We start from the raw sequence: 13,156 nt of genomic DNA on the forward strand, positions 1-13,156 counted from the left end.
GGCTGCACAAACCCTTCTTCATAATACAAATATTCAAAAGTTGTTAGGGAACAAAATGTGAAATAATTAGTTAATTAGTGTAACTTTGCTCATGCACATTTACATGCATACAGCCAGAAGCGCTTTTAGAAGTACTAGTTCACTTGGTCGGCAACAAGACTTTGGTACGCAATTAATGCACCTTAAAGAACAATAAATATCAATGGCAGGAGCCAAATTTTCCCTGCAGAAGAATTTTTTTTAAGGCCTCAGGGCTCCCTGACCTGCTTTGCTCATTCTCCCTGTAACAGTATAATGCTGTTTTTAATTAAAGACCTGATCATTTACATGGGGTTTTGTAATTTTGCCAGATTTATTTTTTCTGCAACCGAAAAACAAAATGTCTCCTACTTTCAAATAATTGAAAAGTATTTTAAATCAAACAAACTGTCAACTGAACAAGAGTTTAAGACAGCAGCCTAGAAAAAAAAACTAATTTCTGCATAAATCAGGTGAACATTTACGTGGGGCAAACAAGCACACATCACACCACGATATGGACTTATCTTCTTTTATTAGTTTCAGATGGAGCTTTTATTATCGAGTCCATTTTTGTCCTTCTGGCTAATGGTTTTAAACTTAAATGTGAATTCTGGTCACATCTTAAAATTGATCAGGAGTATACCAACCTTGCCCTCTCCACACTTGGTACCAGTCATGACAAGGCCGGGGTCAGGCAGGTCACCCTGGCCATCCTGAGTGCTGTAAACATAGGTGCCACGGCACTTAACCTCAATGCCACCCGTCTTGATGGTTGTGTCGATGGAAACGGCGTTGGTGCCTTTGGGCTTCTTGGCAGCGCTGTGGCACTGAATCTTGCCACATTTGGCATCACTAAGTAGAAAAACAAGCACAAAATATTAATTTTCAATTGTTTTCAGACACTGAGGCACAGAAAGGAGGTAAAACAAATTCCTTGGTGCAGTCAGTTCGGTCTAAACATCAAGGAATTTCTAGTTACTCTAATGGAAAATTTTAAAGATGTTTGCTTAATTTCCTTTAATCATCTGTCTGTCTGTCTATGTGTGTGTGTGTGCGCGTGTGTATATATATCATATAGAAATCAGTCAGTGTCCGGATAACATCCAGCATATCAGAGAAAAACGGTCTGTTTTTAAGTTGAGAGATACACTATAAATAATGGCTACAAATAAATTCCATGTGTTTATTAATAAAGCAATCAAAGGATTTCAGATGTTTTAGTTGTTCAGAATACCATAGAAACTTGTAAAAAATGTTTATGCCACAATGTTGGTGTTTGACCTCGACTGCCGGCCCCCAATAACTTCCACCAATCAGTGTTCTAGGCAGTCTTCATGTAAGCTGGGAGGCAGAACCTGAACCTCCAACGAGTCCGGCTTGTACAGCTTATTGCTACTAGAGCAGGGAAGCACACACACACACACACACACTCACACTGAATCAGGAGCTCAACCACACACTTGTTGGTGTGCCAGTGTGTACATAAAAGAGAAAAAAGAGCAAACACTTCTGCATGTTAAAACAAAGAAGATTTATATGAGAGTGAGGAGTTCATGACATAGAACTGGAGGACAGAGACAAGGTCATATCGGTGCTCTGAATGATCAACAGCCAGGTCTATTGAGTGGCTCATTCCCAGTAAGTTGTTAGACCATTTCAAACCCTTGAAGTTGAGGTTTTTCTTCTAATTCAAGCTAAACTTTTAGCATAATGAAACTTAGCATTAGAAGCCAAGGACAGATAGTGCTGCTGTGCAGGTGTCTTAATACCAGACACATTTACATATCCTCAATTGATTCAGTGAGTCAGTAACACTTCCATCTCTCATGTGGAACTCTGTAATGGATTCAGGCATCAGTGGCTCATGTAGACAGCCATCAAGCACTATAATCCACTGGCTCATTAGCATTGCTAAACAGCTAATTTAGCTCTCTGTGGCCTGAGTGTTCAGAATCCCTGATAGTTGGTGCACAAGTATATTGGTATGAATGGGAAAATATTACAGTGAGAAATAACATTGGATTAATAACACTTTTAAATGGCTAAAGTGTTATTTGATTTATGTTGAAGACCAGGTCCTGGTAAATTTTACAATTTGTGATCGAATTATTTTTTTTTTCATTCATAATGTGGTATTTAGACAAAGAGTTAGATATTATAGAAAAGTTACTTTGTGTTCAACCTCTAAAGTGCTGGACTATGAAATATTGACATCCTTGTGGACACCTCACAGGTAAGGGTTTACTAACACTACATGGAATTCACACACAAAACACTGTTGTAATGTCAACTGCTAATTGTGAATATATGATGCTAAAGACAAATCTGTCAATATTTTGTCCCTGCTCATTAAAGAATTTGAGTTATAGATCATTTGTTCCCATAACTTGGAGGATTTTTCTGCATTAATGGGTTTTTATAGATAGAAATAATGGTATCTTTGTAACCAATATTTGAGTAAAAACATAGTAATATTTGCTTTAAATGTGTTACTAAACAGAGAAAAGGGTAAGATGTGCATATTTATTCTTTAAATTTAACCAGAATCTGCTTAAATTAGTGCCGGCACCTTGGAGATTAAAAAAAAAAGCAGAGAAGAAAAACTCCCCACAGAATAATCCTGAATCACATTTCCAGACTCAGAGAAGTAAACTAGCCAAACTTTAAAGTATCTAAAGGCACCCCGGATCTGTTTTACCATCCCATATAATGGAAAATTGGCTTAGATGATGTACGCAGCAAGTAGAACACATTAAAGTTAACTGTGTCTCGTAGACCACCAGCGATTCACCTGTCACTGTGTCTCTGACTGTTCAACCAAGATAGAGCTGAGCTCAGAACTACACAACAATTAGAAGAGGTTTGCCTGCTTGCTGCAGCCCTGTAGCTCCATACTTATCTTGCACTCTATCCTAATCATGCGGGTGGAGAAGATATGATGATATTGGAGCACCTTTGCTTCAAATAGTTTAACCAAACTAAACATAAAGTATCTTAAACTTTCAAGTGATTGTCAGCATTAGTGCAAACATACCTTTTCTCACACTTTTTGTAGTTGCCGTGTTCATCTTTCCCACAGTTCCCAAATGCATTCCCTGCTGCATTGACATCTTCAAAGCAGGCATCATGGGCTGGTTGAGCTCCTGGAAATGAAAAGCCTTCCATCAGTAAGTCACATGAACTCAGTGGTTTGGTGTTCTGGGAAAAGCCTGTTTCCTCTCCATTAGCAACAAGTGCTGACTAACAAACCAAGCAGGCCATCTGTCTACCACCAGGATAACGATGCTCAGCCTACACACTGTAGGTCTTGGCATGCACAACATCATATGGCTTACATACTGAGGGGCTGAGGTGTAGTTAGTGCAGAGATGTAACAGTGTTTTCATTACCATAACCCCAGAGCTGCAGGCACTGCTGTTCATGGGTGAGGCACATGCCGTTGTAGCAGTAGGCCTTTCCATACTGGCAGGAGGAGCCGTCAAGCAGGTAGACATTGGCAGGACAGTATGGAGAGGCCCCAGTACAGTACTCTGGGAGGTCACATGACCCTGCTGGCCCTCTGCACATGGTGCCTGCCTGCTTCAACTGAAGAGACAGCAAGCAGAGAAAAGAGGAGGGAGGGAAGGACACAGTTTGAAGTGATACACCAGGTGAAATAAGAATAGCTGTTACTAATAAACCTGAAGGTAAAAGTTAAATATGGACAAAAACTATGTTTGATTCATACTTTGTCACCATATTCTGTTTTTGGTCAAGGTATCTTGCTCAAAAGATGTACTTTAGTCAAAGCTGGCTTCATGCTACTAGTAGCATGAAGCAATTTATCGCATAAATCAATTTATGCAATATCGCATAAATCGATTTATGCGATAAATTTGATCAATTTATCAAATTTACAATTTATGAAGATTTAATTCTTGGAAAATCTGGATTATTTTTTAACACTGCAGTCCTTGGGCTGCTGTAGCTCAGAAAGATGTCAGTCAGTCAAGGGACAACCATCTTGTTTTACAGCTTGTATTTAGTTGGAGTTTGAATTCAGGTCACATCCCAGAAGTGCTAAACTAAAAAGCAATTTTTAAAAATTATTTCCGTCATTTATAATTTCTCTTTAAGAAAAGAAGGGCAGAGAAATATAGATTATAGATGGAAATCGGATTTGGTTTGATAAAAGTGGACTAGAAAACTAGGACTAGACTAGAAAGGTTGTAGAACCATTTTGGACAAAAATCAATACTTAGGTTTTATTATATACACTGGAAAAAAAAGACTTTTTGGATGAACATAAAAAAATCATGGAAAGGTTTTTCACCTGATTACTTTGCTTTATTTCAGCACCATGTAATTCTGTTACTCCTATTTAAAGCAAATGTGTTAGGTCAACTTAATTTATTAAGGTTATTCCAATGTAAATCAAACGTGTTGGCTCAACTTAATATATTATGGTTATTCTAATTTAAATAAAATGAGTTGGCTCAACTTACTTTATTATGGTTATTCCAATTTAAAGCAAATGTGTTTGCTCAATTTAATTTATTAAGGTTGTTTCAACTGATTTACTATAGTTGGACCCAATGTAATTTAAAAGAGCCAGCCCAACTAATTTGCAATGCTTTGGACCAAATAATTTACTTGACTAAGATTAATGGTAATTTAGTTGAAATCAACTTTTTTTTTTCCTCCAAAGAGTTTTTGCGGCTCTAGTGGCTTGAATTTTTTTGAGACAGTAGGCAGACAGGGTGAGGACATGGCAAAGGTTGCCAGGACCGGGAGTCGAACCAGCAACGTCGAGGACTAAGGCCTCCAAACGTGTGGTGTGCTAAACCCCTGCGCCACCACAGCACGCTGGAGAAACCAACTTATGTTACAGTGATACCTTCACACTATTTATTAAGTTGATCCAACTCATAAAAATTAAGTTAGCTCAACAAACATGTTTCATGCTGAAAGAAAGCTATTTAATCATGTGTAAATCCTTTCCATGATTTAATTAAGTTAATTCAAAGACGTTTTTTTTTTAAATATTTTTTTTACAGTTCTTAAATGCTGAAAGAAATTTAAGAACTGTAACAGTGCAGTTCTTAAATGCCAATAGTGCCCTGCAGAGAAAAACAAATATCTATAGTTTAATGTGTAACTAAAACCTCTTTGAAGTCTTCCTAGGTGCAAAACAGTTATGTCGCGTGATCTTCCATAATCTCTCGTGAACCCCTGATCTTGCTAGACTCTCTTCAGAGGGAAATGAATCTGACTAAATCGAATCACGTTATCTCAACTTGAATACACTATTCAAGTTGAGACAAAAACGATTGTCTCGTGTGAACTCGAGTGATATCCCGTGATCTCACTCGGCTTCAGCACAAGATCAGTCTGACTATAATGAATCATGTTATCTCAACATGATTAAATTTCATAAACGTGAAGTTGTTGAATTTCTTGTTTATCCAACATGACTGTATCACATTTTTGTTTGAAACATGAAATTATTTAGTTAAAAGTACATGATATTCTTTTGTTAATCTGATAACCCCCTAAGTTCATTTTTTACAGTGTATGATCTACTCTTCCAGGTTCTACCCTTATTGAAATCTGACTGTCTGATCTAGAAATTTACACAGTACAGTAATAAAAACAAACCCTTATATATAACCTGTGTGTACAAAGATAAAACACTAGTCACACAGCACATATCCTGCAGAGTTACAAAGACAGTATTATTAAAAGACAGCACTCCCACAGAAAGAATGAGAGAAGACAGGGCTTTTCTTCTGCAAACTGCATTCTGTTACTGACATCTTCAATACTTTGCGTCTTCAGTCAGGTTGGAGCTCAGAGGAATTTGGCTTCAATCATCTATGTATTATAGTGAAATGCAAGGACTTCCATTTAAAAAAGGAGATGTGAGTTGAGATGAAAAGTGCCCATGTGATGTGAAGGTGATGAGCCATGCTGTGACAGAAGATCAGACAAGTTATGGGTGCAGTGTGTCAATCTGCTGACATGAAGACTGACAGCAAACTAATGATGCAGAGCTCCAGCTGCAGGCGGAGTTCTCTCTAAACTTTGCCGCCACAGGTTTTTGTATGTTTCTTACCTTACATGCATGGCAGCACACTCCGTGGGCACACTGAGCCCCGTCCCTGAGTGTACAATTATTGGCATTGCAGCAGTCGTTGGTGCATTCCTGCAAATAATCACACGCACTGACATTAAAACCCCCAAAACTGAACACCTTGTATGTAAGCAATACAAAGCAGCAGTATATATCATATCTGTTTATTAATATATAAAATTATTTTCTACAACTAATTTATGGATGGTAAAAACTTTATTCTTCATTTGTTCTAATTTTTATATAACATCTTAAGACTATCTTTAAAGCAGCCAATCAAAATGAAGTCAGGCTCAGAAGAGCTATGTAATGAACTTATTTATTGCTGTTAAATTATTATAGCAAACCTTATTTATTTACACACAGAAATTTCCCATTCTTTGATTTATGATACCGGAAGTAACAGTATTTTTATTTCTATGGTTTACTGAAGAATAATTAGACATTTCTGTAGTTAATATTTATAGAGTTTGGCTCCATTTGTTCAGAACCTCAACAATTCACTCCAGTTAACACATAAATCAAATCTTGATTCTCAAACATTTTTCTTGTTGAGAACTGATCTCTTGACTTGTTTTTCTCCAACTGCCATTTGAGAACTGATCACACAATATCAGTGAAATCTTCTGCTTGTACTTCTTGCAGGATTTCAGTCAGTGTGGCTTTGTAGTAGAAGACTTCTAAACAGGAGTTGTTTCTGGACTGATGAAACCTTACGTTCTCCCACTGACTGACTTTGAATCCAGAAAACACTTCTGCTGCAACATTTTGACCAGTTGCTTCCTTTCACATGCAAAGTTATAACAGCGGTGAACTTCACTGTGGAGGTACCAATTACTAATGGATGGTGCTCTGACTTTACTGAAATGTTGTTTGATGATAAACTATTGTATTTTTGTTCCAGCACATATTATTATTACAAACTAAACCTTTTAATCAATGATGCTCTTTGTAATAAATTGTCCCCTCCTGCTCAGCAGTGAGAGAAGTTTAACTGACAGAACCACCCACTAGGTCATGTCTGCATGTTTGCAGTTAGCAATATTCACCCCACTGTTGCCAATTTAGTGTCTTTGTCGCTGTATTTAACAACCTTCCAGCAAAAAATTCAGTAGCAAGCTTTTTAATTGTCCAGAATACTACAATCACCTAGTTATTGATATGCATCATGGTGTCTGGGTCAAGCTAAAATTCATAGTCTTGCTTATGATCACACAAAGTTCATTGCTTTTATTTTTCCTGAAAGACTTGGATTCAAATGCTGCTGCATGAAGCAGTATGGTTGGAGAGGTGATGGTGGTGGGTATGGCAAGGTATTCAACGTATCAACTACAGATATTTAAATAGAAACACCGACAGATGAGAGAGCCAGTTCCACAGGCTTGACAGCTGTGACTGACAAGTCCCAGTTTCAACAGATGTTGGAGGGAAAAGCACAAAAACAAAACTTCCAGAGAGGTGCCTTTGTTGCCGCTCTCGTGTCAGACAGCATACACAAAAGACACCATCTCCAGTTGCCATGGCGCCCTAAGGAGAGTCACGGTTGTGCTCAAAACAAAGCTCAGAGTTGATTCAAGCAAGAAGAAGAAAAGCCAATTATACCAGCAGGAAATAAGGAGGAAAGATTATGGGCCAACACAAAAAACCCCAACAAAAATCACTCCTTTATTTTCTATAATTCGTTTGAGAAAGACGAGAGCAGCAATGGTGGACTTGTAAAAAAATAAATAAATAAATAAATCGGCCTAACTTTTAGTACAAACAAAACCTTTAGCTTTATCATTAAATGTTCATGGTTAGAGGAACTTTGATTTACAAAACAGATTGTAACTAGTTTTCTGAAAAAAAATAAAATAAATAAATAAATAAATCTAACGACAGGAATCTTGTTTCAAGTGTGAAACTCCCTTCAGTGGATTTTGGATCATTAAACCATGTTATGCAGCTCATCTCATTTGCAATGCTAAGAACAGGTGGCTTGTCAGCGCTGTGATCCTGACTGTCAGCTCTGCTCTGAGTGGGAGTCATAACAAACACTCATCAGCACTGCCGCTGCTGCTGGCAGCTAACAATTTGCTTCCTCCATTTCAATTTGCCCATCTTTGCACAAACCATAGCAGGTTTACTTAACCTTTGGCTTTACCCAGCACAAACACTTCATTCTGAAATCAGGAAACTTCCAGCTGTGTTGCACTGCTGGGATGCTTAATGTACGAATGATTAATTACAGAGGAATTTGTGAAGGATTTATTTTCTGAATTGAAGAGGTTCATATGAGGATTAAGGAGGAGAAGTTCCTCCTGTTGCTCCAACACTTCAGTTAGCCTGTGTCCACGGGAATCACCTCATTACAGCAATAAATTCTGTCATCTCAATATAAACCTGTTATATTTTAATTGTTTGGGCTTCAGATATGGGATTAAACAGTTTTTGTGATAAGAACTGCTTTGTCCAGATAGCTTGGAGACTTTTTAAAACCTAAAACCACAAAGAGACCATTTCACAGACCTGCAGTCAAGACCAGCTTTACAGATTACAACAAAGTCTGGGAGGTTAAAACCATGGATAGCAGATGGATAGAAGCTGTCAGTCACAAGGACTGTCAGCCCTCAGTTTATTCAGATTAGCAGCCAAAACGTTTCACAAAGAAAGAAGACTAATGTTCATGTACTTCATGAGCAAGATGAAATCAAATATTGCAGTATGGAGAAGGTATGAGTCTAATCATTAGTAACTATGGAGAAAATACCCACTATCATGTGTCCTAGCATATATATATATATATATATATATATATATATATATATATATATATATATATATATATATATATATATATATATATATATATATATATATATATATATATATATATATATATATATATATATAAATGGTCTAGCATCTAGACTTTAAGTCTGCTCTAATGAAAGCCGAATTGCTTTCACTAGAGCAACATAGTGGTAGTGATCATGTCCCATGAATTTAGGCAAAATCAGCGACTTCATCAAATCAACAGATATGTCAGGGGAGAGAAGGTATGGTTTGGTTTCTAAGCTAATCAGTTACAAATTTTGTAAATATCTGTCTATGAGCCCCAGCTAGCTGTGCTGCTTCCACAGACAAGTTAACTCAAGAAGCCATGGCTATACTTGTGAAAACAACCTTGGAAAACAATCACAGTTCAATACTCCTGTCCCTCACTTTCAATGTCCATCATGGTGCCTCAACATAATGAGGTGATCTAGCTGCAAAAGGTCATTATCAGAAGTCATTGCACATGGACACTCAATGCTTGGAGGAAACAGCTACACGTACAAAGGTAAAGGCGGTTCATGCGCATTTAACATATGAGAGTTCTGTGCCTCAAATAATTCCAGCCAAGGTACTCACATCAGGCTCCCCACAATCACACTCTTCTCCTTCCTCCACAAAACCATTGCCACACTTCTTGCCTCCCACCAGATCCTTCATGTTGGGCATGTTATAGAGGCACATGCCCCCCCCCTTCTGGAAGTAGCTGTCCAGGTCCCGTTTGCTGCAGCGGCTGAAGACTCGAGGGAACGGATGTCTGGAATTTGGAATCAATAAAATCATTTAATGGTAATGAAGCAACATAAAAAATGATTTTCATTTATGGTGTTTAGATAAAAGCTATATGTAGTAAAACTGATTAAACAAGAAAATAATAAACAATAATTGTTAGCCAGGATATTTACAGTGTCTCTGTTCTAATTAAGCAAGATCAAATTCCTTCTGATAAAAATATAGAAAGTTAATTAAATAACAAACTTTTTGTAGCCAATTTAACAGTGGATAAATTATGAATAACTTCCTAATTTGTTTTAACAGAAGTTATGACCAAATTCATGTTTATGGTGCAGGGCCTGACACTCACCCAGTGGCGGCAGCCATGACGCAGCCCCCCTGTTCCGCGCTGGCCTCCATGCAGCAGCCGTCATGGTCGTGGCTCATGCCCACGTTGTGGCCGATCTCGTGGGCCATGGTAGCTGCCGCTCCGATCGGCACGTCTGAGTGGTCCTGTGGAAGGCTGTCAGAGGTAACTATACTCAAGGTACTACTGTAGGTATTTTGCCTCAATGCAAACACCAACTAAAGTTGTACTGATTTTGTTGTGCATTATATTTTTTTAAATCTTTGCTTGAGAAAACACCACCAATATAACTCACTGGAACATTTAAGAGATATTTGGGAGGATTTACCAATTGATTATTTTTGTCTCAATCACTTCACGATATTTTAAGAAATTCAAAATAACAGTCTTGTGGCTCTTTCAAATACAATAAAAAGCGTGAGTGTGAAGTGTGTGTGAAGATGTGCTTGTTAGCCACAGCAGATCTGGATTCCAGAGGCTGCTGCTGCCCACAGGACAGATCACAGCTTATTAGAAACTAATCATGCTTAGAGAAGCTATCGATCTCTCTGACAACTTATAGACACATCCAGCCGAACGAGCTGAGTGCTGCTGCAGAGTGGATACTGACATGCTGCAAAGAGAAGGCTTGGCTGGGAAAAACCCACATAAAAGAGAAGATGGAGAAAGATTTGCTGTGACTGGTCAGGGACATCCAGTCCTTTCATTTTATAAAGGATTTTATAATAAATAAATAAATATATAAAAGTGCACCATTCTACCCAATTTGTTCATGGTGTCAAAAATCACACATGGAACTTGTCCCCATCTGATGTCCAGTTTCTCATGAACCAGCTCAAAGTGTGTGAGTGACCTCTCAAACCCAAAGATTATGCTGTGACATCTGAGTCATACTTTTGACCAACATTTTTATACCTATATCTACTCCACAAACCTGTCTGGCTGCGGTGGGAAGCTATGATCTTAATCAAAGACACAATAAAAATAAGATTAGAGTGACCAGAACAAGCAAAAAGGAATGGGGAGAATTGGACCAATAAAGATAAAATATAGTAAATTTACTCTACATTCAAGTTACATTTACAGCCCAAAAGCCAATTTTTGTCTTTTGGGCTGTATTTTGGGCTGAATGAAACGAGCATCATAATTCTGCACCAGAACAAGCCAATGGCTGAAATTATAATTCCATTCTATTATCATTCAAACTGACTTCTCTACAGAAGTTGCAGTCAATGCACCCCAAATGCCACCGCCTGTAGCTGTGCTTTTGTTTTATCAGCTTCCATCGTCTTATGATCTTGCGACCATACAGTCGCGTCATTGCAGAAGAACTTTAAAATCCATCTAGAAACCACTCCATCCATTACTACTGCTGTAAACAGAGTGCTGCTGTGTGATGTCTACTGTCTTCTTCTGTGCACGAAGGCCGCTCATACACTCTTCATACAGAAGTTGCATTTAATTAGCAGTAGATTTTAGAAAAAAAATGTAATTGAGCATCAAGTCCTGCTGGTAAGCTGCATTGTATTCACAGGCTGTGTGGAGGCAGATGTGATGTCCTCGGTCCCATCACCACCAGCACCAGTCCAGTACCAGAGTAGCACCAGTACTAGCAGCAGAAAACTGGGCACGGGTACCTACACTTTGCTCATCAGAACCACAGAATGAATTCTGATTTTTTTACATCATGGAGTAGAATTTGCTCACCATAAATACAACAGACTCTAAATCTGTTTTGACCTTTTAACTGTTGGACCTGGAATTTCAGTCTTTACTGTAATCACTTAATTGGATCTTTACTGTGAAGGAAAACCTGAAGCAAAATGTGGATAATGTAGAGCTCTGTGCTAGACCAACAGCAGCAGAACTCCAGCTGAGACAGTAAAAATGCAACAAGAAGGAAAATGTCTTGCCACGTACCACAGTGATGCCTCCAGAGTTTTCCAGGCTGCACATTCCCTCCAGTGGCGCCATCCCGATTGTTGTCCCCTTGAAAATCACGCCACTATTACACACACACACACACAGAGGAAAATCACATCACACTTTAATCTCCTGCCCTATATTTGGCTGTGTATTGATTGTCAATGCGGAGGGATGCTAAGAAAGTATCCCTCCGCTCTGAGGGATCTATACAGCTGCTCACTGTTAACAGCTTACACATCAAAGTGTGTTAAAACACCTGAAAATTCCTGATCAAATTCTTCTAAGCTGCCACTTTATAATCTCAGAAAATCCAAAATTATAAGACCTGAAGCTGACAGGTTTATGTGGAGTCAAATTGAACTCTAATTTCTAGCAGAGGAACAATCCTGATGATTAATCCAGGAAGCGGCTTTTATTTCACCAGTCAGCTCCTCCTGAGGTGGCTGTTGTATGCAGAAATGACAGATTGGTACTGTGAGTGGAGAAAACGTCTACAACAATAAAAACACACCACTTCAGCTGTTTCCTGTGGCTTTTAGAATAAAACCAAAATTATTAAAAACACCTACAGTATTCCTAAAACTGTGTAGATTCCATTATTTAATAGTGGTTTTCATAGTATTATCATTTTAGTTTTTGAATATAAGCCTTTTTCTTCTTTTCAGACCATAATCATAAATGACAGTAGCTCTTACAGTTCCACCTCACATATGGACTTTACTGTCATTTTTGCAGAGGAAAAAAAATGAAGGTTTTAATTGAACACTTTTGAAAATGCCTGCAGTCTGGCTGGGTGGAGAATTTTAAAAAATCATACTGCAAAGCTTTAAATTGAATGTTTTCCAAGTGGCAGCAGTGGAACCTCCATGAATCCGTGGATGGATTCCAGTAAAGTAGCGTCTGTGTCTCAGTAGCAGGAGGTAGCAGGCACAGGGAGCTGTCACAGACTCTGTCCTTTTTTGAACTTTACATTACAGTTCTTCCTCTCAGTATTTTTTCTGATGTGTGTTTATGCAGTCTGTGAAAACTCCAGCCTGTCAGCGTGGAAGGAAACATGCAGCACTCAGGAAGTGATCCTTCTTTCTCATGCCAGCTCCTGTCTTTATGACAGACATCATCATCATCTAAGATGATGTCTCACTCTGCCACTGTCCCTCCCTTATTGTCCTTTGCAACAATTTGAGATGCAGCAGCAAATCCTC

At 38.3% G+C, this 13,156-nt stretch overlaps 1 protein-coding gene across 3 annotated transcripts in view; it reads right to left on the reverse strand.

The window, feature by feature from the left end:
- The window catches only part of adam19a (ADAM metallopeptidase domain 19a), a 136,410-nt gene that overhangs the window by 14,830 nt on the left and 108,424 nt on the right, over nucleotides 1–13,156 (reverse strand). For all 3 annotated transcript variants that reach the window (XR_006368795.1, XM_044097810.1, XM_044097811.1), the window contains 7 exons: nucleotides 11,949–12,033; nucleotides 10,032–10,174; nucleotides 9,527–9,704; nucleotides 6,116–6,205; nucleotides 3,411–3,606; nucleotides 3,056–3,164; nucleotides 669–873 (listed from right to left, as the gene is read on the reverse strand). Coding sequence is in view for 2 of the 3 variants with exons in the window: in XM_044097810.1 (XP_043953745.1) it covers nucleotides 669–873; nucleotides 3,056–3,164; nucleotides 3,411–3,606; nucleotides 6,116–6,205; nucleotides 9,527–9,704; nucleotides 10,032–10,174; nucleotides 11,949–12,033 (1,006 nt within the window). In the remaining variant the exon portion in view is untranslated. The remainder of the gene's footprint in view (nucleotides 1–668; nucleotides 874–3,055; nucleotides 3,165–3,410; nucleotides 3,607–6,115; nucleotides 6,206–9,526; nucleotides 9,705–10,031; nucleotides 10,175–11,948; nucleotides 12,034–13,156) is intronic.

This window comes from Gambusia affinis, linkage group LG18 (genome assembly GCF_019740435.1).
Source record: "Gambusia affinis linkage group LG18, SWU_Gaff_1.0, whole genome shotgun sequence".
Taxonomy (NCBI): Eukaryota; Metazoa; Chordata; class Actinopteri; order Cyprinodontiformes; family Poeciliidae; genus Gambusia; species Gambusia affinis.